The sequence below is a fragment of the Diaporthe citri genome (genome assembly GCF_014595645.1).
Source record: "Diaporthe citri strain NFHF-8-4 chromosome Unknown scaffold_4, whole genome shotgun sequence".
NCBI classification, from domain to species: domain Eukaryota; kingdom Fungi; phylum Ascomycota; class Sordariomycetes; order Diaporthales; family Diaporthaceae; genus Diaporthe; species Diaporthe citri.
Window position 1 is genome coordinate 105941 of NW_025064849.1, and position 27674 is coordinate 133614.

At 56.9% G+C, this 27674-nt stretch overlaps 7 protein-coding genes across 7 annotated transcripts; 4 read left to right on the forward strand and 3 right to left on the reverse strand.

The window, feature by feature from the left end:
* Positions 1 to 6490: 6490 nt before the first annotated feature.
* INS49_009225 (uncharacterized protein) lies at positions 6491 to 7811 on the forward strand (the record flags this gene model as incomplete). Its single annotated transcript, XM_043169961.1, has 4 exons — positions 6491 to 6529; positions 6586 to 6725; positions 6811 to 7075; positions 7314 to 7811. 4 exons carry the CDS (start codon positions 6491 to 6493, stop codon positions 7809 to 7811), a joined length of 942 nt encoding a protein of 313 aa, XP_043024526.1.
* Positions 7812 to 8405: 594 nt separating this feature from the next.
* INS49_009226 (uncharacterized protein) lies at positions 8406 to 9782 on the reverse strand (the record flags this gene model as incomplete). Its single annotated transcript, XM_043169962.1, has 1 exon — positions 8406 to 9782. The coding sequence occupies one exon, from the start codon at positions 9780 to 9782 to the stop codon at positions 8406 to 8408; it is 1377 nt and encodes a 458-aa protein (XP_043024527.1).
* An 886-nt stretch (positions 9783 to 10668) lies between these two features.
* On the forward strand, positions 10669 to 11495 carry INS49_009227 (uncharacterized protein; the record flags this gene model as incomplete). Its single annotated transcript, XM_043169963.1, has 2 exons — positions 10669 to 10926; positions 10986 to 11495. The coding sequence occupies 2 exons, from the start codon at positions 10669 to 10671 to the stop codon at positions 11493 to 11495; spliced, it is 768 nt and encodes a 255-aa protein (XP_043024528.1).
* Positions 11496 to 16477: 4982 nt separating this feature from the next.
* INS49_009228 (uncharacterized protein) lies at positions 16478 to 17216 on the forward strand (the record flags this gene model as incomplete). Its single annotated transcript, XM_043169964.1, has 3 exons — positions 16478 to 16734; positions 16793 to 16860; positions 16918 to 17216. The coding sequence occupies 3 exons, from the start codon at positions 16478 to 16480 to the stop codon at positions 17214 to 17216; spliced, it is 624 nt and encodes a 207-aa protein (XP_043024529.1).
* Positions 17217 to 18602: 1386 nt separating this feature from the next.
* Positions 18603 to 19600, reverse strand: INS49_009229 (uncharacterized protein; the record flags this gene model as incomplete). Its single annotated transcript, XM_043169965.1, has 5 exons — positions 18603 to 18803; positions 18882 to 18935; positions 19023 to 19121; positions 19184 to 19218; positions 19279 to 19600. The coding sequence occupies 5 exons, from the start codon at positions 19598 to 19600 to the stop codon at positions 18603 to 18605; spliced, it is 711 nt and encodes a 236-aa protein (XP_043024530.1).
* A 2142-nt stretch (positions 19601 to 21742) lies between these two features.
* Positions 21743 to 23927, forward strand: INS49_009230 (uncharacterized protein; the record flags this gene model as incomplete). The annotated part of the gene is made up of 5 exons (XM_043169966.1): positions 21743 to 22005; positions 22190 to 22628; positions 22813 to 22853; positions 22930 to 23290; positions 23385 to 23927. The coding sequence occupies 5 exons, from the start codon at positions 21743 to 21745 to the stop codon at positions 23925 to 23927; spliced, it is 1647 nt and encodes a 548-aa protein (XP_043024531.1).
* A 563-nt stretch (positions 23928 to 24490) lies between these two features.
* Positions 24491 to 26632, reverse strand: INS49_009231 (uncharacterized protein; the record flags this gene model as incomplete). The annotated part of the gene is made up of 2 exons (XM_043169967.1): positions 24491 to 26317; positions 26576 to 26632. The coding sequence occupies 2 exons, from the start codon at positions 26630 to 26632 to the stop codon at positions 24491 to 24493; spliced, it is 1884 nt and encodes a 627-aa protein (XP_043024532.1).
* Positions 26633 to 27674: the final 1042 nt, after the last annotated feature.

The following is a 27674-nucleotide window of genomic DNA, read 5'->3' on the forward strand; positions in this document are numbered from 1 at the left end:
ACCTCCATGATGCGGAGCCACCACTCTCTACCGTGCCCAGCAGGGCCGCGGACGAGTGAGGATCAGGACAGGAGGCGAGGCGAGCGGCAGCCGCAACAATGACACTGTAGACGCATTAGGTTTCGACTTTACCCAAGGTAGGCTTTGGACTTGCCTGATGAGGCTGGGTCCGCCGTTGCCACATGGAGCCATCGTCGTTCTATTGTGCTGACTGCCTTGGGTCCAACGCGCTGTGGTGGCAGTTGCGGCATCCGCACCCACTAGCCGATGGGGAAAACCACCGAGCGCGACAACGCCCTCTGTCACCATCCTACCACTGTGGGCATTGTCTGTGTTAACATCGGACGGCGTGTAGCGTGGAATCAGTTATTAGAGTGCTGACCCCAATGTCATGGGGGGGGAGGCCTTCCTCAACGGGAAAGGGAGGGTAGCTCAAGCGGAACAGGCCATCGACGTGGCCGTGACTGACTTGCCCAGAGGCCAGATCAACCATGCAAGGTACTCTACCGCGCATGCCCAGGTGTGGCCCGACAAAGGCTACCCGGCACAGGGGTGAAGGTAGCAGGGGGGAATCATGGTTGTGATGATCGGATGTCAGCAAGGAGAATAACAGTGTCTCGATGGCGATGTCTCCCTCGAACGCCGCCTCACGCTGATCGCGGCTTTTTTTCTGTATTTTCCAGGAAGTCCGCCGCGTAAAGCGCCCCAGACGCGACCCAGACGTGAAGACATGACCGCGGCGGCCAGATCGGCGGCCGTCCGCGCCAGGGGTGGGTATAAATGGTGGTGGTGGTGGTGGTGCTGCAGGCCTTGGTGGCCGCCTTTTGTGGCCGCCTCGTGAGGTAACCTGTCAGGGGCCGACGAGTCATTGTTCGACCGAGCGACATGGCGAGCAAGAGTAGCCCATATCGTGGGGCAGTAAGTAGCACGCGCTACATCACGGCGCAGAGGGGAGCATCAAGAGACAACGAAAGATGTGTCAAGCGAGTGCGAGCAAAACAGGCAGGATACTGACCCCCACAGACCATCTGTCCGTACTGATCTGGACGCCCGCGACGGTGACATATCGTGGGCGGGGGCTGGGGGCCGCGAGGGAACGTCCCGGACAACGTCATACAACTTCACCCGTTGATTATGGGCATGCTTCCAAGTATTACAAGCCTCATGTAAATGAGCCATCTCGGGGAGTCGGGGTGGTGCGTGAAGCAGCAGTCTATGGCGATCGTTCACCGGCCGCAATATGGATGATGACGAACTATATTCATTTGAAATGCGGGATCCGCCATGACGCATCGCGGAGGAGGAGGAGACCATCATCAACCCAAACCTCGAGAATACCCGGTACAGAGACAGGATCATGGGTTTCTGCGAGACCAGTTGGCATTTCTGGTACGTCGAAGGTCCTGGCTGACAGAATGAAGACCACAGTCTCCCCAAACTTGACTCACCACGGCCAGAATCGCGACCAGAAGACTGGGGAACCGGTCAGAAGGCGGAAAAGTGACGAAATTGTGCTGCTCCTTCGGGAGGTCGCTCTCGCAGCAGCTAAATCTCCTCGGGTCAAGTTTCGGCAGTCAGGTCTGAATCTGGCCCTCGGCGACACACTAACTCAATGCCGCAACTCCGCTGTCATCGCCAAAGGACTCTTCCGCAAGCATTTCCGAGAATGGGAAAATTGGTGCCTATCCCACATCAACGTCCGTTTTCTTCTCCGCCGGTTGGCGGAGGGGTGGAGATACCTGGAGCAGCACCTTCACAAAGCCATATACCCACCTCCTCTCGGCCCAAGGAAAATTTTCTCGGTCCAAGGGAAGGCCGCTCCGCAAAGTGGAAACCATGGACGGCCAGACCTGGCCGGCCAGACTGCCCTCTGTGTTGAGGGTCAGCAGGTAGGAAATGGCGTCGCGGCTGGACTGTGTGTGTGTTGGGTCGGGGCGGGTCACGACATATGGCCGGTCGTCTCGGTGACGGCCCGTTCCGTGTGTGAGCTCATGAAACCATGTCTGCGGCTTGTGATTCGGCCGCGAAAAAAAAAAAAGGGAAACCGAAGTGTCAACGAATTGGGTCCACAGCGCACAAGCGAGGAAAACCTTAATTCCCAGCTCTATAGAGGCATACGGTCCTAGCTGTGCAGGCTGCCATTCTCTGCCGCCGGCCACCAGGGAAGAGCGCATCCCTCTCCAAACAGCCTCGCTGGTGTGTGGGAGCCGCGAGTCGATCAAGCCAGGGGGGAGCAGCAGCGCCCGGCCCACGAATCATGTGAGGATCTAGGCATGCGAACTGCCGGAAGAGGCAAGTCTATGCCGAGTATCCCTGGACACCCGCCTGGAGAAAGCTGAAGCAGCCAATGGCATAACACGAGGGTCCCGGTGGGCTCTATTCCAACTGCCCAGCGGCACCCCCACAGGCAGCCCATTTCTGGGGCCTGCTCCCAACCTGACTGACAGCCAGCCACTTTAGCCTGCAGGAGGGTTTCCCTTCTCACCCGCAGCGGACACTATGCGTTTTTCGAGTTGCTTTTCCATTTTCTTTTGCACTGCATGGCCGTTGCGGAGGATACAGTAGTACCAAATACCCAAAACTGGTGCCAAGACGACTCAATGTGCCACGCGAGGACGGCGGGGGAAAACGCCCTTGTACAGACGTTGAACGGATAAACCCGTGACCAGCAAGCCGCATACAAGACCATCACCCTCACGCTATACCTCAATTTCTGTTGATTGGGTCCCTTTTGTTTTATGACTTTTGCCGCAAAGACGCGTCTCAGGTTCAGCCTCCTCGGCGCCTCGCAAAGAGCCTGATTGGTTGGGCACCACTCAGGCGCAAGGGTGCGAGTGGACTGTGGCCCGAAAGGCGGCCACCCTCGCACAGCATCTCCACCCAGGCTTGTACGGAAAAGTCTACTCTCTCCGGTAAGACACAGCTCTTCACATCTACTGGGCGATGAGGTGGCTATGCTATATTGAGAAGCGTGCTAGTGGTGATGGTGAGAGGAGGGAAAAGGCGGGGGGGGGGGCAAGGGAGAGGGCACGTTAGCCAAAGACCTCAAGGCGCGGGATCTGAGGAAACACAGATCACGATCTGTATGTCTCTCCTTGTCGGAATTATAAGCCGAAAACAGGCCTTGTCCATCCCGTTCCCCCTAGTTCTCCCGGCGTCGCGGCGTTGCAGTTGTTGCTCGGGCAAGACAGCAGACAGGGTACTTAGCCCACCCCCGATGATCCGGGCAAGACGTGCAGAACGGGATCCCCATCTGCGCACGCATGTGCATGCATGCATACAAAACATACCTACATACATACATACATGTTCATGAAAACAAATAGACGCAAGCACACAGACGAACGCACGTCATCTCCATGCCGCGCCGGCAGACGTACCCGCGGGCCGGTGAAGCGGGACACCTTTTCTGTGGAATGGAAACCCTACTGCTGCCGTCGAGAGTGGAAACGGGGAGCAATTCTGTATCTTTGTGTGACGCTCGTTATGACTCGGTCCCCGACCACGAGAGCCGGAGTTGATCGATTCTAAACCTGCTGAGCCTGCTGATGTATTTGCGTGCGCGAGTGCGTGCGTGTATGCGTGTGCCATGGCTTGTGTGGGTGGGTATAACATGTGTGTGTGTGTGTGTGTATGTGTGTGTGTGTGGGTGCGGCGTGTACGTGTGTGTCACAACGGAGCAATGGTTGTGTCAGCAAAGAAGAAGACATGTAATGGGTATGACCGAAGTGATGATAGTCGGACACGCGATACGACCTCGGTCAGGAATGTTGGGCAGGACGGCATGCAATGACATCTTGGATGAGCGAGTTCGGCTCTTTCGCGGCTGAGTTGCGAGAAGGTGACAAGTGACACAGGTGCAAGAGGCTTTGCTGTTATACCCATGGATGGAGCGATGGAGCCTCGTTTCCTGGACAGACTGGCACATTGGCACATTGGAGACTGGCAGACAAGGCAGACAAACCTTGGAAGGCAGATTAGCAACCAGGCAGGGCAGACGGCTCGGGACATCTATCTGTGCTGTACTGGAGACATGTCTTGCAGACGGTTAAAGGTGATTTGTCACCTTGCCGAACATGCATGTGAGCAGCCTGGTCGTGCAGGTCAGGTATGGTAGATACAGTTCATGCCCGATCCAGGGCTGGTTCGACAAGTGCCATTTTCCCCCTTGAAATAGGTGACCCTGTCGCGGGTGTGGCTCCTTTGGGGGGGGGGGGGGGGGGAAGGACCCTTAATGGGCAAAGTTGTCGAGACGAACACATCAAAAATTGACTAAATCACTTGACTGATAAGCTGACTTACTGACAGCTGCGGGAAGAGACGGGACACCATACATTCAACGGTTCCATGTAGATGTTGTGTAACCGAGGGAGACGGCTGGTGGCTGCGTGGTGTGGGTGGTGGGCGAACGGGTAAGATGAGGTGCATGGACGACATGTTTGGGCGGAAGAGGGCGCGGAACAAGCCGTGGCACGTACTGACCACCACATCACAGAACAAGCTGCGTACCTAGGTAGGTTGCTGTGTACATCACGTACTGTGCTGGGGAGACTGACTGCCCAGGGCAGTAGACAATGGACGTACCTCCCAGTCGACACCAGATCACATATCACACACCAGAAACCACAACACGCCACAGCAGAGAGGCAAGGAAGGTGTCAATCAGTGCGGTCCCCTGAAAGCAGCTTATGGGGACCCATCGTGCTGGTGGTCGGAACGGTACGGTGCGTTATGGCACGTACTTCACGTAGTGCAGTCGCCTGCTCCATTACCCCGCAGCGTCATATGGGCATGGCAGGCCCCACCCGTTATTTCGGCCGTGTCCTGTCCCATATGTAAATCCCCCTGCGGGCCGTCATCAATCGAGCCGGACTGGGGAAGGCGCCAGAGCAGGGGGCGACCAAAGCCTCCAAAGACGGCGGTACGTGGCACAGGATGCAGACGGGACGGCAGCAGATGGAACCTACCAAGGCTTCTACACAGAACCTGCCAGCTCCAAGTACACTACAGAACATGATGCAAGGCAGAGATGATGAGTTGTCATGCAGCCGTGCATGGTTCACTTATTAGTCTACCTAGTGTATACAGTAGTCTCGAGCAAAAAAAGGGCGACGCAAACAGGGACGAGCTCACCTGAACCCCGCCCTCTGTTCCATGTGGCTCACCGGGGGGTTGGGAAGGTACGGAGTATGTGTACACCAGGCAGTACCTCCCCGCGGTACATACCGATGTAACGATTGGCGAGATCGAAACGGACCCGACCCCTGTGCCCTGGCGACGTGACGTGACGCAACGCAACGGGCAGTGTCTCGCTCGTCTCAAACGGCCCGTCCAACGTCCTGCGACCTACGACGAGAACAGGCTCCCAGGTCGGGCCCAGCTCCTGCCGTGATTCAACACCACGACACGACCCACGACACACACAAAACGCGCAACACACAACACCGACCACGACACCGCGCGACTATCACCTGACCGTTCTAAGAGTGACCTGGATCACCTCCAAACCCCTCATGACTTGGCTCTGACTCCTATTGACCCACCTCTCCGCACCCAAACCTTAGATTCCAGCAGTACCTGCCTAGACAGACATCCCGTAACCAGTTCCATCTAGTACTACACTTGATTTGTCTCACCCCTAAGAGAGACCATCGCCTTCGTCGTCCATATCTTAGAGAAGCTAGGTACCTAGTTCAAAGTCTATTCGCACACGCGTACCTGTTTCCGGCCAGGTGACTCGGGCGCTAGGTTCGTGGCTCGTCTCTCCCAGCTCCTCGTGCTCGTGCTCCTCCTTCAGGCACCGCCCCTCCTGCCCCTCTTGGTTATTATTGTCAACACCTGCTGTGGCCCGGGCTAACGACAACCAAGGCCACCTCAATTTGCGCCTTTTCGCGTCCTGTCCGTCCTCGGCTGTTGGATCCTTGACCAAGTATCGGCAAAAGCCCGCAGCCCACACTCGTTCCCAACTCGGCCATGACAGGTCACCTTTTAGCCGCCAGCGCTGCTCAGTCTTGATATTGAACCACCGACTTACCCCCTCCGTCGCAACGCGTCACATTTCCCTCCCCAACGGCCGACCTACGCGAGCTGACAGGACCCTTGGCCCCTGGTCCCGCGCCTGTAGGATTTTCAAGACAACCAGGCGTACCTGCGTTGGTGACGCCCACGTCCCAAGCCCACATCCGAACAGACGGGCGAACCGGCTGGCAAGCCGGCTAACTGACCAACTGACTGATCGACTGAGGCTGCCGATTCTCTCCCTCGACACCTGACGCGACCGCGCTGCAGCCGACAGCCCGTAGCGTGCCCCATCGCACAGCGCAAGCCTCGGTACCCAACGGCCAGAGACATGGACTCAGCAACGCCTCTTTGCTCCCAACCGGCTCCTGCCTCGCCAACCCTTGCTACTGCAGGAACGGTGCTCCCACACGACGACACACAGTCCACACAGCTGGCCCACCAGGCAAGCCACCTCACCCTATCCACACAGATGCCATGGCCCACGACGCCAGCTGCTGCAGTCTCACCGGTCACGTCGAGCACGTCTCCGCCTTCCGAGCCCCCAAATCCCGCCCCCAACCATAGGCGAGCCTGCTCCGCCTGCTGTGCTGCCAGCGACCACACTTCCCCGCCGCCACAGCGCCCCCGGCAAGCTTCCGCACCGGTCGGACCACTCTTGCCTTTGCCTGCCACTACTACTACTACTACTACTACTACTACTACTAGTACTCCATCCACCCCTGGCCCGGCCGCCGATGCCCAACCGGCTCCACCGATATCACCATCACAACCCCCATGCGGGCACTCGAGCGACAGGGGCGAGGGCGAGGGCGACGCATGGGGCGTGGGAGACGCTGCTGCGTACCCACAGGGGATGGACTGGCGGCAGCCTATGCTCGCAGCCGGTGGTGCGCCCGGTGCCAGCAGCACCCCGACTCCCGGTCCAGAACACGAGGAGCATGCCACGCTGTATGCTGGGCCTGACGCCAGGGTGACGCTGGCCGTGCTTCCGAACGAGGTCCTGCTACACGTCCTGGGCTTCCTGGATGTGTCTGATCTGCTGGCCACCTCGAGGGTGAGTTCATGTCTGTTGTGAATTCCCGGCGGGGAAGGGCTTTGCTCTTTTGGGGGACGTCCATATTGCCCACGAATGTCTCCACGATGTGCCCTCTCAGATCCGCACAAACTCCAGCCCGGTGCTTGTATTGGGATATCATCCATGTGGAAGGGGTCCTATCATCTTGCGATGATAATACTTGCCCAGCACGTCAAGAGATCTGCTGAACGTGTAGCTGACCATCATCTCCGCCCAGACATCCCACCAGTTCCGCTCCCTGGCCCTCGCCCCGATCCTCCACCGCCTCCGCCTCCGCCACGCGCGCAACGTCCTCCCGCCGCTGCTGACCAGCCCCTCGCGCCCGACCCTGACGGACCTGATCCACCGCTCCATCTTCCTCACCAACACGACGGTGGTGTCCAGGAGGCTCGCGCGCTCGCTGACGGCGATCCGGCTCTCGCGGCGGCTGGCCGCCCGCCCCGAGCCCGAGGCCCTGGTCGCGCGGTCCGTGCTGCCGCCCGAGTGCGTGCCGTTCGGGTCCGTGGCCCCCGGTTTGGTAGCCAAGAGGCGGGCCGTCGAGCGCGAGCAGGTGCGCGACGGCATGCGGCGGTGGGTCGGCGGCGTGTGGGAGCGGCGGTGGCGAGAGAAGGCAGAAGACCGGCGCCGGTGGGAGGAGCGAAGCGGCGTGGGCCGCGTGTGGAGGCTTCGGCGCTTCTGGGAGCGCGTCGGAAAGGGCGAGATACAGGCTGGCTGAGGAGTAGCGGCCTGCATATATGGTGGGGATCGGTAAGTCAGAGAGGGCATGGCAATAAGTGATGAGAGCTTAGAAAGCTCGTTGATATGCTTGGTATGGTTCGTGATGAGACAAGATGAGATGACAGTTGATGATTTGATTTCCACGTGGCGAATCGGCATGGCTGGCGTTCTTTGTTTTGGGACATCTCTTGCGGCTATTTGGCCTACGGGGCTCCAACAGCAGTGCTGATAGACGGGGTCTGGCTCCAACGCCACATACGATGACGGAGCGCTGCGAGACATATACTACGCGGCTGAATCACCTTCTAGCCACAGCTCTTAGTGAGCTATTTGGGTGGGGGGCTGTATCGGCCGTCCCATGAATTGTGGGCTTGGAAAGGTCAATCATGCAGCAGCATTGAGATCATAGAATGTGTTATACATTTAGTTGTATGAATCGAAATATATTGTTCAAACAATGTGTGCTGTGCCCCTTGAACGCCGATGTTGGAAAGGCCCTCCCTCCATCCAAAGATGCCTCCACCTTGAGCCCACCATCGCCAGACCATGCATGCGTGTAAATGCTTTTCACAGATAGCCACCCATCATCCCTTTACGCTCTAAACCTGAAACCTGCCCAGTCATCGTCCTCCTCACCCTCGTCTTCGTCGTCGTCCCCATCGTCATCACCTGCTGCTTCCGCCCTAGCCCCGCCCGCGTCCGCCTCCACTTTAGGTCCCTCGCCCTCGCGCTCCTCACCCGCAGCCGCCGCAGCAGCAGCATTAGGGGCGCTCCCCCGCCGGATGGCCTCCCTCTTCTCCTTGAGCCTCCGGACGCGGGCCTCGAGCTCCTCCATCTCCTCGAACTCGGTCTCCAGCGCCCGCGTCGCCTCCTCCTTGTCGTCCTCGAGCTGGGACTCGGCGAGCACCCGCCGCCGCTCGCGCTCCTCCTCGCGGGACTTGGCGGCGACCTGCTCGGCCGTCAGCGGCGCGGCGGCTATGACCGCGTCGGAGGAGTAGTCTGCCGCTGCTGTCCGTTGGGCGGCCGGGGCATTGGTGGAGGATGTTGTTGGTGGAGGGGCGTTGACGACCTCTGCCTCGAAGGCGGCCCAGTCCTCGTCCTCTTCGGCGGTCGTCGTGGCTGCTGTGTCTGCCGGCTGTGTCGCTGGCGTCGCGAAGGAGGCCCTCGGGGCGGATGTCGTTGCAGATGCCGACCCCTGGCCGTCCTGTGGTATGAGCGGGCTTCTCCCAATTGGAGCCGCCCTCGGTGTCGACCCGCCCGATGTCCCGTTCGCGTTGGGGGTCGCTGGTCTCGAGGGTATCTGGAGCTCGACGCCGTGCGACGGGGTCCCTGAGGTGCGGCGCGTAAGGCCCGGGGGCGTCGACGAGGGCGGGGTCTTCTTGCCCGCGTCGGCATCCGCTTGTGGGTGTTTCTTCCCATTGCTGCTGGTGCCGCTGCTCGTTGCGGCGGCGTTTGGCATGGCGGCGACAGCCGAGGAGGAGGAGGGCCTTGAGGCCGTCGGTGAGGTGATGTCCTGCTTGCTTCGCTTCTTGCGTATGCTCTCCTCTTCCTCTGCCGCGTCGGCGTCGTCCATATCCACATCCGAGTCGTCGTCCCCATGTTTACGCTTTTGCCCTCCGCCCGCACCTGCGCCTGCACCTCCGGCCCCTCCCCCGCCAATGATCTGTGCCAGCAGGGCCTCGTCGCTCAGTGTGTCCGTGCCCGCCGGTTTAGACTTTTCGGGCCCGCTGCCGTTGGCGGCGCTGGCAGGCGGGCTAGCCTGCTGCTGCTGCTGTCTGGACTTCTGCTGGGCGAGGAGCCGTTGGCGGTGGCCTGCGCTGCGGGCGTGGCCCTCCCATAGGGCGTCGCTCCTGAGGGTTTCGCGGCACACGGTGCAGGTCAGCTTGCCGGAGTCGGTGTAGGAGGCGTGAGGGTGGTTTATGCGGCGGGCGGTGCGCTGTTGGCGCAGGAGGGAGCGGGCGTCGGACATTGTCGGGAGTAGTGGGACCGTGGGATCGCGCAGGCCGAGGCGAATTGTTGAGGTGCAAAGTGTACGGAACACGCGAAGCCGGTTGGGGGTGTTTGCTGTCGCCCTTTGTCGTGGAAAGTGTCTGCTCTCCTAACTTGTTCTGCGCCTTTCAGACGCCGCCACCGCTCATGTTCCCCCCACGTTCGCGTGGTCAGCCAATCAATCAGTCAGACAGACGAATCGTTATCGATTACTCGTGGGTGGGCTCGTGGGTGGTGAGTCGAGGTGCCGAATTACTGGGGGAAAGCCAGGTCCTGGTAGTAACTGTCTTGTCTTGTCTGGTCTTCTTTTTGCCTGGGCTCTTCCATGTCCAGACTTCCGGGCCTCGTCCAAGCTCCACAGACCAGGAGCGGAGCCATGCCGCCCACCGCCCGCGGACCGCGCAAGGGTAGCTAGCTGCAAAGGTACGTACCGATGGTCTGGACTGAACCACACCCGGCAGGCATCTTTTTGACTGCCGTCTGCCAACGTCACTCCCACTCTGGGCGCGTTGACCTGAGCTTACTTGCCTCGCCCTGGGGCATCCTGCGACAGTGGATGGTGATATCAATTTCATTTGACATTGAAGTGCACGTCTTCTCTTGTTTGTCACGAGAATAGCCCGATTGCACTGGTGAGGCGCATGGATCGCCAACTGCAGAACCCTTGGCCTCCCTCGTGGGAACGGTGACATACACATCCCTCTCCGTCGTCTTGACTTTCATCCGCAACCTCAGCCTGAGGCTCGACCTCAGCCTCGTCTCCACTCTGGCTCCCCTTTGGATCCTTACTACGACTACTAGCCCGGGTCTTCTTGCTTCCGAGCCAGTCTCATAGATGGTGGAGGCACCCTTCGGCAAACGACAACATGGCAGACCCGGCACAGCATCAGCCGCCAAACATCTCATCCACATACCCCAACCCGCCTGACTTTCTCTGGCGTGACTTCAGACCCGAAAACGTTTCGCGTTACGACGACCTCATCAAGAAATGGCGCGAGGATCACCCAGAAGCCGACTCGCATGACAACATCCTCATACCGGACCTCCCAGATGACCTCAGGCATCTGCAGCCACCGCCTGAGCCCATGGAAGGTGTATGGAAGCTCTACGGCGACCGCTTCACTGTAAGTCTTTGAAAACCACCCCCAGCGATGCATGCAATGAATGCTAACGACGCCCCCAGCTCAAAGATGAGCTACCCACCCTCGAGGAGATGGGCGTGCCTCGCCTCGTCCCCGGCGCATCCCAGCCCACACCCGCCAGCCACTCCTCCTCGGACGCCAACCGCGAGCGGGCTCTGAATCTGAAACGGCTCGCAAAGTCCGTCCTGCTCAACTTCCTGGAGCTCATCGGCGCTGCCAGCATCAACCCCGAGGGCATCCTCGACAAGGCCGGCGACATCCAGACCATCCTCTTCAACATGCACCACGGCATCAACGAGTACAGGCCCCACCAGGCGAGGGAGAGCCTCATCCAGACCATGCAGACCCGCCTGGACCAGATCCGCGCCGAGACGGCCGCCGTCAACGCGGTCACTGACAAGGCCAAGCGCGTCCTCGAGGGGCTGGGCAGTATCGAGGTGCCGGCGCCGAGCAGGGCTAGTCTGCTGGAGGCCCAGGCTGGCGGCGACAGAGATGTGGCATACGACCAGGAGGACGAGGAGCTGTGGGACGACGCAGCTGATCTTGCCTGAACGAGCTCTTCTAGGAATCTTCGGGGGCTCGGTGACAGCCATTTATTTTCACTGAGGCATATGGTGGTCATGGCTTCTGTAGTGCTCCAAGGTATCGGAGCTGGTATATACCCTTGAAATTAAGCAGCTTGATCCTGAGTCTTGGCCAATGTGCATCTGAATATACATTCCTGAGAAGAGCGACCAAATCTGCTATTCCCCCTGAGACTTGTAAACTGTCTCTTCCAATGAGTGTGTAGTCTTGGGCTTGGTCCAGCACAGAGCACTACATGCTTGATTAAGACACCGTTGGCTTATGATATGGCTGGGCATCCAAGATGGACATGCTTGCGTTGAAACTGTATCCTCAACAACCTTCGGTGCCTCTGACATTCAACCTTTCGCCCAAAGCCCTCCTCAGGAGTCAGCATCGTAGTGCTTGTTGGAAGCCTCGCATCACGCCTAATTTGGGCCCACAGCTCGTCGTTTCACGAGGGATTGAATGCCTTTCTTGAATGAGATAATATCATATTTGCCACAAGCCCAACGGCATTCCAGACCAACATTACCCCAGGGCCCCTATCCCTCCCGGGTGGCCTGCGTAGATGACGGATTCCGTCGCTCATTGACAATCTGAAGATGTCACAGAAGCAGGGGACCAACAGGGGGTGAATGGATCGAATACTAGCACGGGTCATCTGGGATGTGGAAATACAGCATCTTAGTTTGCGAGTCTGACTGAAGATCAGCATCATGCAGGCTTTTCCATACAGCACAACGCTGCAGGCACATGTATATCGAAGCCGGAAAAGGTGAGGATTGAATTCTCAGCGGCTAGAAGTGCGGAAAATATAGAGCTAGACTAAGGTGTATCACGAGCAGACGAGCAACACTCCAAACAACAGAGCAGACTTTTCCCCGACCACCCACCCGATTGTCCGTGGATCAGGAATATCGGTGATTAAACCAGACTGACCTGCCGCCACTGGTACAGCAGAGCCGAGGGCAGAAGAAAATCATCCTCAGCACCCACGAGCATAGAAAGAGAGCGATGATGGGCCCAATGCTATCTGCAGCGAGTTCCCGTCAGATCAGGGACGTAGCTCCGTAGACGGGACGACGGACCGGCAGACGATTCCTATGTCCGAATTATGGGACTCAGCCAGATAAAGTGCTGCATTATCTTGAACCTTCTTTGATACCAACGTTCTAAGTATAGGATCAAGGGTGTACATTTCAACCTTTGGCCCAAGCCTTGCAGCAAATCCTAATCTCATTGCGTCTTGCTAGGACAACGTTAGAGTTGTGGGATAATCGACCGTTGGACTCGAAAAGTCAACTATCGGAACTGCAGGCGATTAGATTAGATGAAAAATAATCGAATTTCACGGACTATCTCGGTCAACTGCAGCCGAGCATCAAGCTGAAAGAACTTTCGAAGTCATCGGGGCCACTTGGTGCACCGGTGTACTACGTGTGTGGCATTCTAGATTGTCCCTGACATTGTACTATCCATCCAGGCTTGTCATCCGAGCTGTGAGAATTCGATTGTCCTAGAGTATGAAAGCAGAGGGGCTAGGAGCGGATTGCTATTACGTGCTTCTTTAAATTGTTGATGGAGTGATGAACTACAGAAGAACACAGCAAAACGAAGGACATCATTATGATCTACGGTTCTTTTGAAGGAGGGTAGGCAAGAGAGGATCATTCAAGCCCCTGCGAGCCTCTCAGGGGGGCAAGCGTGCGCCCTCCCCCCCCTCCCCCCCTCCCCCCTTTCTTTCTTTTTTCTTTTTGCCAATATGATCATGTAGGGAGGCCCGTTCCACGCTCTGAACTGTTTGCGATGCTTTGCAGAATCTGCGGCACCGCACTTCGTACTTTGATTCGGAGCATCTCTAGAATTGGCCATCTCTACGTCAAAGCCTCCATGATATACCGCATGGACGATGCTTAGCGAGCCATGACGAAGCTCATCTGATAACCAGTCCCCAGAATATGCCTAGCCATGATACCCACTCTGAAGCATGTCTCTCATCCCGCTCGTCCTCTTTTCTGAGACGCCTAGCCAGGTTCGGACGGTAGTAAGCACGGAAGAGACACGTGGGCTCCACACCAAGTCACTTGACTGAAATCACGGCACGCCAACAAACCTCGTTGTCGTCGACTGTCAATGCAGAGTGATGCCGCCTGTTCCAAGCGACGCAGATCGACGAACCCCACCCATCAAGTGGAGAAGAATACATAGATAATCGACGTACAGGATCTGTTTCCCCCGGATCCACTATCGATGGCTACCTTGAGTTGGATTCGAACGAGAGGGGGGGGGGGGGATCGTCCAGACCGCTTGCCCCTTGCTAAACCCTGCCTGCCACCGCATGTTCGCTACCGACATGACGAGCAGAAGGATACAGCCAGCTCGATTCTCACAAACAGTCATGTCCGATCGCCCCCAAGGAAAGTCTAACATGCGAGAGAATCTGGTCCCGTGGCTCTGGAGTGTTAGAGGCCCTGCAGCATTCGGCGGGGTGACCCGGGCTAGGCCCGAGGGCTATCTGCGCGGGATGTGTGCGTACGAGACAGACTTCAGACCTTTGGCCACCGAGGATGTGAGGAATCTACGGCGTTGCCCGTGGTGTTTCAGGACGCACCGTGAAGAAGAGGAAGGAGGGGGGAGGAGGATTGCAGTAGCGCGTGTACGGATTGAATATTCAGATTGGAATTCCTCAGACGCGACATCTGGAGGCTGCGGCGGCAACCTACGTACAAGCCTAGGTTGGTATGGAGTTGTGTGACCATTACATGCGACTGGACCGGGGATTTCCCCAACCCACCAGGGGTTTATTACTGACGGCGGGAAAAGAAGCTCATATAATTGATGTATAACATGCACAACACTGCCATATCAGCATACTTATGGCTATAGTAACTGGGATGTCGAGTGTTATTCCTGAGCGACGGGCGAGCTAGACACCGGGATGGAAATAGATCGGCCGAGAGGTAGTAGTCAGACATGGATGACCCAGGACAAAGGACTGCTCTACCGCGGCTAGCAAGGCTAGCAACGAATAAGTTGAGTTGTGCCCTCGGCGCACAGGCGCTCCCCAAGCTCGCTCTGCCCAAACTCATTGGAAACCCATTTGGCGGTGGCTCGCTCGCTTTGTTGCATTATGTATATCTTACTGCGAACTCCACCTGGCACATGCATCGTTAGTGTCCCGGGACCTTCCCCGTGGGTGGGCAAAGGAGTCGACAGGGGGGGGGGAAGGTCTAAGTAGAGGGCGCAGTCCAAGAGAATGAGAATCAGATAACTTTGCCAAGACTCGACTGGAAGTGGCGTGCGAGTGATCTCCGCAGTACGACAAGGACTTCACGGAAGTAGCCGTGGGATTAAAAAAACCAAATGGGATCGATCCGTCTAAAACCTCAACTGTCTTGGAAGACTAAACAACCGCTGTGGAATCAGAGGACCCGTACCACAAATATCTCTTTAATATTCCTTGATTGGCTCGGCAGTTGATATCTCGTACATCAGATGAACGGAGATAATAGGGGTTCAATATCAGGGCCCCTTTTGTTGCGAGCTTGCTCCTTGCAGGGTGCGCTTGGAAGCACGTCGTCAGTCCCTCTCAAGTCCGTCCTGCGCACACAGACGTCCTCGATGTCAATGGGCGGGATGGGAAAGAGCGACGGAGTTGCGCTTTGGTAGAGCTTGGACCTGTACGGGGCCGGAACGTCGAGACTGATCCCCGATAGGCAAATGGCTCCCGGGGACCCTCGCTAGACAGCCACATCGCACAAAGAGCCGCCGTGTAAAAAAGGGCACTGCTCCTGCAGCTGTCATCTAAAGCGATACTACGATAGCAGCCGGAATGCTGCCCCGGATGCTCGCTACCGGCCGATTTGTCCAGTTTTTCCCGCAGTGGGCATTCGTCACGGGATTGCTCTACCACAGTAACACCTGCCGGCTCGGAAATGTGGAGGCCGACGAGGTTGGGCAATGCTGGGACCCATGGATGTATCCCCCCCCCCCAGCCTTGGACGGGAATTCAACTTTAGACAACTCGGCCCGCCTGATGGTGTGCTGCGGTGCCCCAAGCGTAGGCCGTGCGGGATCGCGACTCTCCTGAAAGGAGTAACGATGACCGTCCGAGTGCGGTCGATCAAATCGATCAGGTTTGGCCGCCTTGACGCGCATGCTAGTGGTATTTGATGCCATGCGGCGGACAAAGCTGTGCGTACGTTAGAGGACCCAGGACCAGCCATCTCGGTCTTCTTTTAGGAAGGGCTGTCTGTCGTCGTTCCATCTGGCGTGAATTCGCTTTGGTTTTCCTAGTTCTCAACTCATCACTGGCATCGTTTGACCCGGACTTTCTAGACTTCTTACTTCGAGGAGCCCTACATGTTCCCATAACCAGCCCAAAATCCTCAACGACCCCGATGGCGCCTCAATCGACCTTCAACCTGATAGTGGGAACGTCGGTGGCGTTCTCGCTAATCGCATGCGCGTCTGTGGGTTTAAGGTTATACGCCCGGGTCCGCATTATCAAACTGGCGAAGCACGATGATGCTGTATTAATACTTGCTCTGGTGGGTCCTACTGATTATCATCGAGTCATTCCATCATCTGATGTGACAGCTTGGGGGCTAACAAGACGTATTAGATGGGAATGTTGGCATACAATGTATTCGTCTGCGCCCGTAAGTCGTCTTGGCCCAATCCGAATCCGAGATCTGAGACTGACTCTATCCCAAGAATTGCCGTATGGCCTAGGTGTTCCTATACAGGAAGTTCCGCTCCAAGATCTATCCAAGGTGCTTATGGTCAGTGACAGTCATGACAACAATCGTGAAGACACACTGACTAACCGTCTCTCACCATCGTTCAGTATCTATGGGCAAGCATCCTCTGTTACGCCGTATCAGTGGCCGCTATCAAGACCTCGATCCTACTCCAATTCCTCCGATTCCTCGTTGGGTCAAGGGTTACAACATTCTGCTGGGTCATGGTCGGCGTGTGTGTATGCTACGGAATAGCCTCGGTCTTCGCCACCATCTTCTTTTGCGTTCCCGTCTCGGGATTCTGGAACCCTTCGCCAACCGACAAGTGCATCAGCAAGCAAGGTCTTTGGCTCACCCACTCGGCCATCAACGTCGTCACCGATGTCATTATCTTCCTCATACCCGTGAAGACGGTCCTCAAGTTGAACATGAACATGAGACAGAAAATCGCAGTCATTGGCGTCTTCTGCATCGGGATCATGTCAGTGCCCAGAGCCAGATACAATACCGAGCGTCAGAATCACTAACATCCAATACAGAGTGTGTCTAATCACCATGCTAAGATTGGATAGCATAATCACAGTTGCAAGAACCTCGGATGTGACACGTGAGAAGAAAACCCCCCAAACCTCGGGCATCCAAACAACTGACACCACCTCTCCAGGTGACAATGTTCGGGTGGCTGTGTGGAGCAACGCCGAGCTTACGACGGCTATTTTCTGCGCCACCCTGAGCGGCATCAAGCCATTTGTCCAGTGGGTCTCCACACGGAAGTCACTCTCTCGGCAATCCTACAGCTTCAAGCTCCCCGGCAACTCGGGGAACCGCCGGGCCTCGGAAATGACACCGCAGGCCACGGCGCAGAACCTCGGCTCCGAGCCGAGCAGTAGCAATTTGGTAAATGAAAATGCCGACCGGGACGCTACAGAATCCGAAATTGAACTCAGCTCGAGCGCCGTGTGATATGGAGGGGGGCATAATTGTCGGTGTTGGGATACCCTAGCGTTTGTCTTTTTTGTAATTCCGCCCGTGACGCCTGGCTTTCAAATATGCAATCGCAAGCCATGGTACCCTCTACAACTTGTAATTCATTAAATATATAGTTAGGCTACTGGTAGTGAATCAGAGCTGGGCTCAGGTGATTGAGGAAAGAGTGCATTCGAGTACACCAAAGCGTCTGGAAAGCATTTGTCCGGTGCCAACCATCGCAGACAAATTCCCTCGATATCAAGGCAGCAAGATCGTTGAATTAGATATGCCCAAAAACTTATCCTGCAGGAAATAAATATCCGAGCTTGGAATCTTCAGAATCTGTGTGATTTATCTGCACCAAATCAGGTAGGCGTGCTCCTTGCTATCAGCTGTGACCGCTTCTTCATGTTTGGTCCGCAGGGGGGGTGTGTTGGCCCAAGACTGGACAAAGAAATGCATGCACAACGACGGAAGGATAAGCGCTGGTATTAAACCGAATTTCAGGGCGTTGAGACTAACACATATTTCCATTCGGCAAAAAACGCTAATAACACCAACGCCCAAGGCCATTTGGACTACTCAATAGGAGGAAAGGGGACAAAGAAAATGTGTCTCCCTTGAGGCTGGGCAAAAAGCCCGTTGGGGAGGTAGCGGGCTAATCAAGACAGGCTAGCTGCAGGGGCATGAAATCTGGAGCCAGAAGGATGTGGCTACCGGCGACTATTGCAAGAGGAGAAGTGTACAAGATGGTGCGCTTATGATCCCGCCGGTTGTCGATGTTTTGGAATGTTCGCGAGCCTAACGGCCAACATGGCTAGATTGCAAACTCTGATTCTAGGGCAATATCGTAAAATTTCAAGTATTAATTTTGGTATAAGCGGTTATGACTACACGCAGAACAACACCCGCATCCAATACTACGGGCCTGGTGATCGCATGTAAGCCCGGCTCAAGCTGTGGTGTTGCTGTTTCAGTGAAGGGTGATTTGCAAGTGTGTACCAAAACATACTGTAGTCTGCACTCAAAAGCGTCCCAATCTGTGTGTCGAAGCTTTGATCTACGTCGCCTATTCCCACAAATGGCACACCCAGCTTTCTGGGTGGCTGCAACCGGCTGCAGGATGCTGGCTCGTGCATGATGCAGAGGTGATGGTATGTTCGAGGGCTTATTATCCGATCCTCTGGACAAGCGATGTAACTGACTGGAGAGCCAATATGACAAGTGATTTTAAATTTAGACAGTAGCTCTACCGAAATGTTTCGCACGCACTGTTCGGAACCTTCGGGCCGTGACCACTGCTCATCCAAGTTTCTTGCCGCCGAGAATAGAATGCCCCGTGCCACCATGCACACCATTTGTTGAGTGAATCCGGGATGCTCAGCCCGAGCAATACCCAACCTTCGACGGCTCGCAGCCGCCCGCGCAACCGTTGTACAGGGTGCAGGGGTGCGAGGCGTCGGTGCAGACGTTCTTCAGCGTGCAAGTGTCGCCGTAGTTGGAGTTGATGCCGCAGACCTCTCCTCCTTTGCGGGCTGTGGTGCCCTCGATGTAGACGTTGCGCTTGCATTGGCTGGAGCACTGTTTGGGGAACGGTCAGCAGTTGCAAGGGAGCTCAGATACATGAGTTCGTCCTGGGAGTCGTGATGGGCTACTTACGTTGCCACACGACCGGTAGACCTTTCCATAATCATTCGCGTAGAAGTTGATGATCTATTGCCATTGTCAGATATTACCAGTCAAATTTCATCTCCTGTTGCGATCCTGCCGCGGTTGTATGTAGGAGCACATGGGACTTACGTTCACGGTACCGCAGCCGTTGTGTTGAACAATCTTGTCGCTCGCCTTGTATGCGCCACCACCGACAATCCAGGATTCCTGGCCTGCCTTGTCTCCTTTCTGTGGATTTGGTTAGGAACTCGTTTTCGATCTTGTGGAGAGTACGAGGACAACGATCTTACAATTGTGATAGCATCCTCGCACACATCCTCAAACCCTATAGAGAGTTAGCATTTACTTCAACGATGCTTGGTAAATAATTGAAGAAAGAGCTCACAAATAAACTCCAGGTTGCAAGCACCCAGGCAGTGAACTCCTTCCATCTGGTTCTTGCCAATGATGCAGTTCCGAAGTGTTCCACCGGCCTGAACCAGGAACACGGCATCAGAATCGCCTCCCTCCCCATTACCGCACGCGCCTGAGCCGCGATCGTACCTGGCCCACCCGCAGTCGTAGACCTGGCCCGACTTCACGGTGATGGGTGCCGAGTTCGAGTGTGATGCCGTGGCCACTGGGACGCCGCCTTCGTAGCCCAGGCATGCCAGGGCAACTGGCAGGGCTGAGGCCAGGGCAAGAAGCTGTGTAGGGAAGACAAGCATGGTGAAGCTGTTGGTAGGGAGGCTGCTGGTTAAAGTTCGGTCACCCAGTCACTATGGGACACTGGAGAAATTGAGGTTGCAAAGCATCGTGGTTTTGTCCGAGAACAAGCACACGGTATTTATGTCAATACAGACCGCACTTTTTTCCAGTTGAACCTCATTGTCGACACTGTAAACCACCAAATCCGAGTTCGTATTGCTGACTCGCAATGCCATTGGCGGATATTCCTTTCTTCCTCGACTTCCACCACTGCGAAGTTGGTAATCCACTTACTTCCTTGATTCACTCGAGCAACAGCACTGGGAGACGGCCTGGACCAAGGTGGAGCATCCCCGGCAATTCAAAAATATGCTTAATCGTACTAAGCTCATCAGGGACTTCGGAAGTCGGTGGGGTTCTCGACTTCCCAATTGTCGACTATTCCCCGTGCTTGGCTTTTGTGCGCCGCTGTGAAATCGCGTGGGCTAAGTCCTATCGCGCTCACCTGCTCACCCGCCAAGACGGCGGATGGCACTCGCTCTGCAGCCAAGCCTTTGGGAATCTCGGGACTGGATTTTGCGTAAATCACCGTGCAGCTCTGGACGGAGCCGTTTTGCGCGATTTCATCAAAAGATTGAAGTTGAACCAGTCATCCAAGGCCGACGGACAAGGCTTCGAAGACAATTGTCATTGTATGGAGGATACTGGGGAACACTGCTTCGACAACTCATATATATATTCTGGGAGCCTTGGCAGCAATCGCTTCACCGAGGCCGCACCATTGGCTCAAGACGTTTTCGAACAAATTCCTAGACCGCGTCGGCCTGCTCCACGGATCAAGCTCAACTTCGAGCAGCATCAACGGAAAATCAGTATGCAGTATTGTCGAGTGATCCGAAGACATCTACTGCCTCGTTAACCCAGCACTATCCAATCGGATGAGTACATTTTCGTGGTTGGCTCTCTCTCGAATATGGTTCTGCCACCCCCGTTCCGGCCCGAGGACATTCAGCAGCGAGGCTGTGGCTTCCATCATACCCGTCGGATCAAAGGCACAACGGCTATCATTGGACCGGATAACGGGTAGTAGAACAAAAGGTCAAGTTCCAAGACAATCACCGCAATGGTTCGATACTGATATAAATTTTCCGTACGCTCTGGGCCAACCGAGACTTTCGCAGGCGCAGGTAAGGCCTTCCACACATCCACACAGTCCTCAAGAATGATCCAAATCAGGATGATTCGGCGACAAATCACCGAGCCAAGCATTGGGAACCTGCGAGTGGGGCGATATCTCGTGGCCGTGGGTGCCAAGCAACGCCCGCACTTGAAGGCTTTCAGGCCCCAAGGCCTGCTTAGAAAGACCATGACAAATAAGGGCATATAGATAGAGTAGATTATCAGAGAACTTGGAGAGAAATGCTTTACTATTTGACAGAGTCTCGAGAGCTACGCCTAATTGCAATGGGACGAAAACAGAGGCAGCACCGGCGGTTGTGATATACCTACTCGCAGATACATCATAGAATTCATCGGTCTTGATCTTGTCGACTATTTCATAGCCAGATCTGTACCCCAGTTTGCAATTGTATTATTCCTGGAGCCTCACTAGACTGGCCTCTCTATAAGTAGCGGACTTATCAGTGTGTTTGGGCTTGCGACAAGTCTCATTCTCTTCTTATCGCTGTGTGGACATAATCAAAGCTGACAAGGCCCGCGGCCAGATACCGACATGATATTCCGAGGTAACTGTAGGCCTGGCGTGGGAATCTTGACTTGGCGTCTACGGTAATGTAAAGGAACATACGTACGGACTATTCACGCGACCCTGGCTCGTCCACAACCAATGAGATGTCTCCTTGACAACTAGCAGTGACATTCGGGGCCATAGATATAGGTGAGGTTGGGAGATAAACTGGATAACTACCACGAGCGTACCATCCCGGTGTGGAGACTCCGCTCTAGAGCTTTCCGGCCCCCAAGTTCTGACGCGCAGAAGTTCTGACCGACCCTACAAGAAGAGTCGTTGGTCCCCTCCGACCCTTGGACATGGGAGATATTACTGATCTGGCGAGCTCGCATCGAGATAACACAATGACCTCTGCTGCCTGCAACAGGCCAAAGGGTTCGTCCAAGATGCGAGTATGGATCACCGCGCGACCATGGCGGGCGTCACGAGCGCGCTGGACTCCAGCATGAGGCTTTCTGCCAGGACAAACGACGTCGTTGAATCATGGCATCACGCGCCCCCTCTCATGTACGCCCTGCACAACGAGATCTCGGACCTTGTTGTCGTCCTCGACAACACTAGTGCGGCTGCGGAGGTCGCTACTAGCAGGGAACATGCCAAGCTCCTCGACGACCTTGGAAAACCTCTAGTCGAAGCACGCCGGCTCCTGGCAGCGGTGGAGAGCTCAGTAGCGGAGTTGCTTGAAGCTCACGACGGGGGGACGCGGGGGGGGGGGGAATCTTGTGCAAGAATGGCCAGACAGAAACCCTCAAGGACCGCTTGAGGGACGTACGGATCACGCTGCATGATTGTCTCCTACTCCATAACGTGTATGATACCGTGTCCGTTCTCAGTCCGGCCGAAGCTGATGTGACTTCAGCAAAGTGAGCTCTCAGGCACAGCTCGACCTCGAAGAAATCCACGGAATAACCAAAGACAAGGACCAGAAGTCGCTCGCGAGACTAGACACCTCCGAGATCAAAGTGGAGACTAAGCGAGAAATTCTGAAGGAGAGGGAAGAAAGGCCATCGAGTCGAGATCTTGCCCTGAGCCTCGCCTTACCGTTTGTGGAACGCGCAGACCGTAAGCACACAACAACAGCTGATGCTGAGGACGAAAAGACAGGTGTTGCCAAAGTCTTGGAGAGCATCGATGCCCAGAAGATTGCTTTCGCGAGCAGCACAGCTTCGACAAGGTCGAAATCCCTCCCCACACGAAGGTGGTGGACGGAAGGTGCGGGCAAAGAGCCCTGGCTCCTGTCCCAACAGTCGCTACGAGACTCCCAGGCCGGTGCCAGGGCACTCGGGGCAATGTCACCAGTCAGTTTTGTCATGCAGAGTCGAAGGCGGGCAACATGCTCCCCCGACTTGCCCCTGCGTGTGCCACTCACGACCGGCCCGGCACCTCTGGTTCCGAAGCGGACTGCTCGGAATGCTCTTCATCGGCTACTCGGGCCAGCCAGCAAAGGGGCCGCAATGCAGCTCGATTAACTGTCGCGGACAGGGGATGACCTCTTTGGAAGTCAAGTATGTCTTCCCTGGCTGGTTCGTATACTATGCCATATCAGCCACCTTCAACAGAACCATTCAGGGCAGCCCGAGATTTGAACTTGTGTTCAAGCGGCGCATGGACCTTTTTCCCTGGCATGATCATGCTCGCAGTCAAGACGGACGATCTAGAGGCGTTGAAGATGTGCCTCAGGCCCGACCCAGACTCGATCAACTGCGTTGTCCCTGGCACGGGATGGGGTCCCTTGCATATCGCGATAGAATTGGGCTTTATAAAATCCACCCGGTTTCTTCTGCAGCAAGGCTCCGACCTCGATCAAGTGGACGACTACGGAAGGTCTGCGGGCGGCTCGTTTATATTCAACCTGCCTTCTGGGAGGTACGAAGGAGAAATGCTCCGCCAGTTCAGCGAGTTGATTTCAACGTCCAAATACCTCGAAGACCTCGAGCTCTCCCACCTCAGCAAGGTAGTGGTAGGGATCTGCCAAGGCGACATCCACAAGCTCGTCAAGACACTCACAAAGGAGAAACTCGACCACAAAGACGCCATCTTCCAAATGACAGCAGTCCACTGGGCCGCCGTCCGCCAAGACGACACCACTCTCCGCGCCCTCCTCGATGCCGGCGCCGGGCGTCAACGACACGCCCGCGGCGGCGCTGGCGGCGCGGTGGGGCGGCCTCGGCGTGCTCGAGTTCCTGGTGGACAGCGGCGCCGACATCGAGGCGGACAACGGCGTCGGGCACACGTCGCTCGTGGCCGCGCTGCTGCAGAACCAGCACGCGTGCCTGCGGTTCCTGCTCGGGAGGGGCGCGGACTACCTCCTCCCGGGGCTGCCCGGGGAGAATATCCTGCACCTGGTCGCACAGCTGGGGGACGCCGAGACGATGCGCATCTTCAGTGCGGTTGGGATGAGGGGCCTTGATATCGTGGGGAGCAATAAGGCTGGGCTCACGCCGAGGGAGATCTTCTTGAGGAGGCCCGTGACGGACAAGGTCCAGCAGGCGGCATTTGAGGAGCTTCTGGCATCGGTGGACGGTTTGGAAGAGGGCGAGGATGGCCTGCCTGACGAGGACGGGGATTTGTTCTTTGATGCCGAGGAAACTAGGTGATGTCCAGCATGTCAGATATGCAGGTAAAAGTAGCAAAGGAATGGCAAACTTAAATCATGAGATCCAAGAAAACCACTCCCCAATCGTTTCTGGGAGGGACTTCGCTTGCCCAAGGTAAGGGACGTGGTTGTCTGCCATGCGTTTGCCGATCTTGGGGCAACCCGGCAGCTTAATTTCCACATCGTTTGTTCGATGACGGGGCACAAGAATCAGGCTTGTCCCCGGCGCCGTCTCAACTGCACCAGCTCAACTCAATTCTTGTTGTCGTTGGCTGTGTTGGTAAGTACTGATCCAAAAGAGCCGGACGGTTGGTAGTAGGAAGATTGATTGCCAGAGAAGAAATCTGTTCCTGTCTGAACCTAAATCTACATAAAATATCATGTAATCATCAATATGTACTCCGTAGCCACAAAGAAAGTCTAGCTCAGCACTTGAGCTCCTCTCGTCTCCGTGTGTCACTCCAGTATCCAATGCAGATGCAGTAACAAAATGGAAAAATGAAAAAGGAAACAAAAACGAAAACAAGAGACCCAAGTTCATAAATATTCATAACAATCATATCATCAAGCCATAACAGAGACGGGCGCGCTCTCCCTGCCCTCCTCGCGGTCCTTCTTCTTGCGGAACAGCGTCTTGAGCATGCTGGGCTTCCTGCTCCCCAGCGAGGGCTGCTGCGACAGCACCGACTCGAGCGAGTCTTCCTCCCGCTGCCGGCTGCCGTCCTCGATGGCCTTGGTCGTGGTGGTCCGCACGGTGGTGGCCTTGGACCGGGACGTCTTCCGGCTGCGCTCGCTGCCCGCCTCGCTGGCGACATCCGTCGCGACCTTGCTGGCCGCCCGACTGCTCTTGCGCTCCGGTACGTCGATGTCGTCGCCGCCGTCCTCGGACCTCCGGTGACTCCGGTGGCTGCGGTGCGACTTGGACGAGCGGTGCGTGCGCACGGTGCGGATGGACCGGCCGTCGTCGCGAACGGAGCGGGCGGCATCGGGGGTGATGAGCTCCAGGTCGGCGCTCTCGGCGATGCTCCGGGCCAGCTCCTCGTCGTCGGCCTCGGACGGCACGATGCCCCGCCGCCACGTCTCGATAGTGCTCAGCTCCTCCTCCAGTACCAGCGCGTCGTCCACGCTGCCGCCGTACCTGCTGCCCGCCTCGAAGCCGGACTGCCCGCTCCGGGGAGCGTATTGCGGCTGGTCCTGCATCTCGAATGCCTGAGCGCTAGCCTCCTTCTCGGCGGCGACGGCCTTGGCCTCCTTGATGCGCTTCACAATCTTCCATCCGCCGAAGCAGACCACGGTGACACCAACCGCGACACCAACACCGACCAAGAACTGGGGGCTCGCCAGCAGGGCAAAGATGGCGGGCGAACCGCCCTTGACGACGCTCAGGAAGCCGGGGCCGAGGGTCTTGAGCAGGGTGCTCAGCTCGGCGAGCATCAGGGCGACGGCGGCAGCGGCCTCGGGCTTGCGCTGCAAGTGGTCGATGATGCTGGTGGCCGAGTGCTGGACGGCCTCTGCCTCGTCGAGGATGGTGTCGATGCGGGCCATCAGGGTGCGAGCCTCCTGCTGCTTCTTGAGCTCTGCGTCGGCTTGGGCGCGCTCCTCCTCGGCCTTGGTGACGGGGCCCAGGTCGGTGCGGGAGGCCAGGTCGGGCGGGATGTTTCCGTAGGCCAGGTTCATGTCGATCTCCTTCTTCTTCCTCTTGTCCTTTGGAGGCGGGGTCGGCCTGATGGTGGACAGGTCCGACTCGGACACGGCGTGGTGCATGACGCCGGAGCTCTGGCGCGGCACGAGGGCCGGCTCCATGGTGACCATGGTGGACGGCGGGGCGGTTGGGGCGCGGGCCAGGTTCGGCCTGCTCATCATCATACTGTCGCGCGGGGCCGTCTCGGCATAGGGCGAGCGGTAGACGGCTGTGATCTGGCTGGGCGCGGTAGACGACGCCTCGCTGTGGGTGCGCAGGTTGGTCGCGGTCAGCGGCGGGCGCGTGCTCCTGGTCTCGTCGTCGTCACGCGTGGTCCTCCTGGTCCTATGCGACCTGTGCGACCTGTGCGACCTGTGGCTGGTGCCGTGGCTCCTCCTGGAGCTGGCAATAGACCTCGCCTCGGCCCTCGCATCGTCGATGGACCGCCTGCGGTCGCCGTCGTCTATGGCTTGAGGCTCGTGGGTGTAGTAGCTACCCTCCTCGTAGGCGAGGAAGTGCCTGCGGTCCGGCACATCGTAGACCTGGTCCTGGCCGTAGGTGTACTGGGACGGGGCAGGGCCTGCATAGGTCTGGGCCTTCTTGACTCCGGGCCGCAGCTCGGCGGCAGCGGCGCGTTCGGCCTTGATGGAGGCTTTCTTGTCCTGATAGGCTGCCTTTGCCTCCTTGAAGATGTTGACAATGTGCTTTCCCTGTATTGTGGGGGCAGACGCGGCTGTCAGCAGTCGATCTCAGGGTGGGAGTGGGTGTGCCATGCCAGACGACGAGAAGGAGGGGAGGGTCTATTGTTTGGAACTGGATTGCGTGTGGGTTTGACGGCGGGGTTGAACGGCATCTGGGAAGAGAGAGCACCGTTTGACTCGCACCCGCACCCGCACTCTCAATCTCGACCCTCAACTTGCGAGTCGCACAGCGAACAACAAGCAGCAGTGAGCAAGGGCGTGACTTACATTGCCAATGATCTTGCCCGACTTGTTGATGATTGTGACCGTCTCGGTGAGCTGCATCTTGACAACCAGTGAATCCAAATCCCTCAAACCGTGCTACAAGATTGACTGTCCAGAGCCAATTGCCGAAACCAGGGAGAGGAAGGAGAGAGTGGGAAAAAAGTATGTATAAATCCGGTCCCCCCACGGAAACAATAGGAAGAGCCGTAAAAGCTCGGTGTCCAGCCTCCAGCCTCCCGAGGTCACTGTCTGCGCAGGTCTCGCGACAGTCTTTGTCGCCAGCCCGAAGAGGCGGTCTGCGAGCCCCCCTTTTCTGCAGCTATATCTGAAGTCTGCAGTAGCGGCGAGCCCACTTGCAGTGGCAGTCACTGGATGTCGATTGCGCCGGAGTGCAGATGTCTGAAACAAGAGCCCACAGCTGCGATCGTTGGTCCCGAAGAGGAAGGAGATGGATGAGCACTGCAGCGAGGGTGGAAATCGAGTTGCACCAAGCTTGTGTGGTGGACTAAGTCTAGGGGAGGTGCGAGGGAGGGAGGGACTACGGGTATTAGTGGGCAGGCAAACAGAGACAACAACGGCCGTTGTTCTTTCCTTTCCTTTTTTCTTGCTGCCCACCTCGCATGTGTCAGTGGTCAAGATCCAGCCAATGCATAAAGTTTGACATGTTCTAGCCCCGGATCGCTTCCGGGGAACGGGCCCAAGGTGAGCCCAACTGCTGGCCTCATCCCGACCTCCTCCCTGATTCACGAGTGATTGATTAGGCTTGCGCAATGAGGAAGGACACACACACCCGCTCACCCCCAAGAGGCCGCCCCGGCGCCAATCGAGCGACCTCCTTGGCAAATCCCAGCGATGCAGCCGCCCCAACCGCTCGGCAGTCATTGGCCGGCCCGCCTGAAGTAATCGCCCGCCCGCCTATCAGTCTTTCCAGGGCGGGGCCCTTGCAGGCCCCCAGAGCGACAAGTCGGATTCTCCCCTGGGGCTCTTTCCAGCTCACTCCTGCATGCACGCAGCAGCAGGTCCCCACGCCTCCTGCAGCTGTCCCGTGACCTGGTTCCGGAACGCCGGAAATGTCGGCAACATGACATGTACCTGCTGTGCT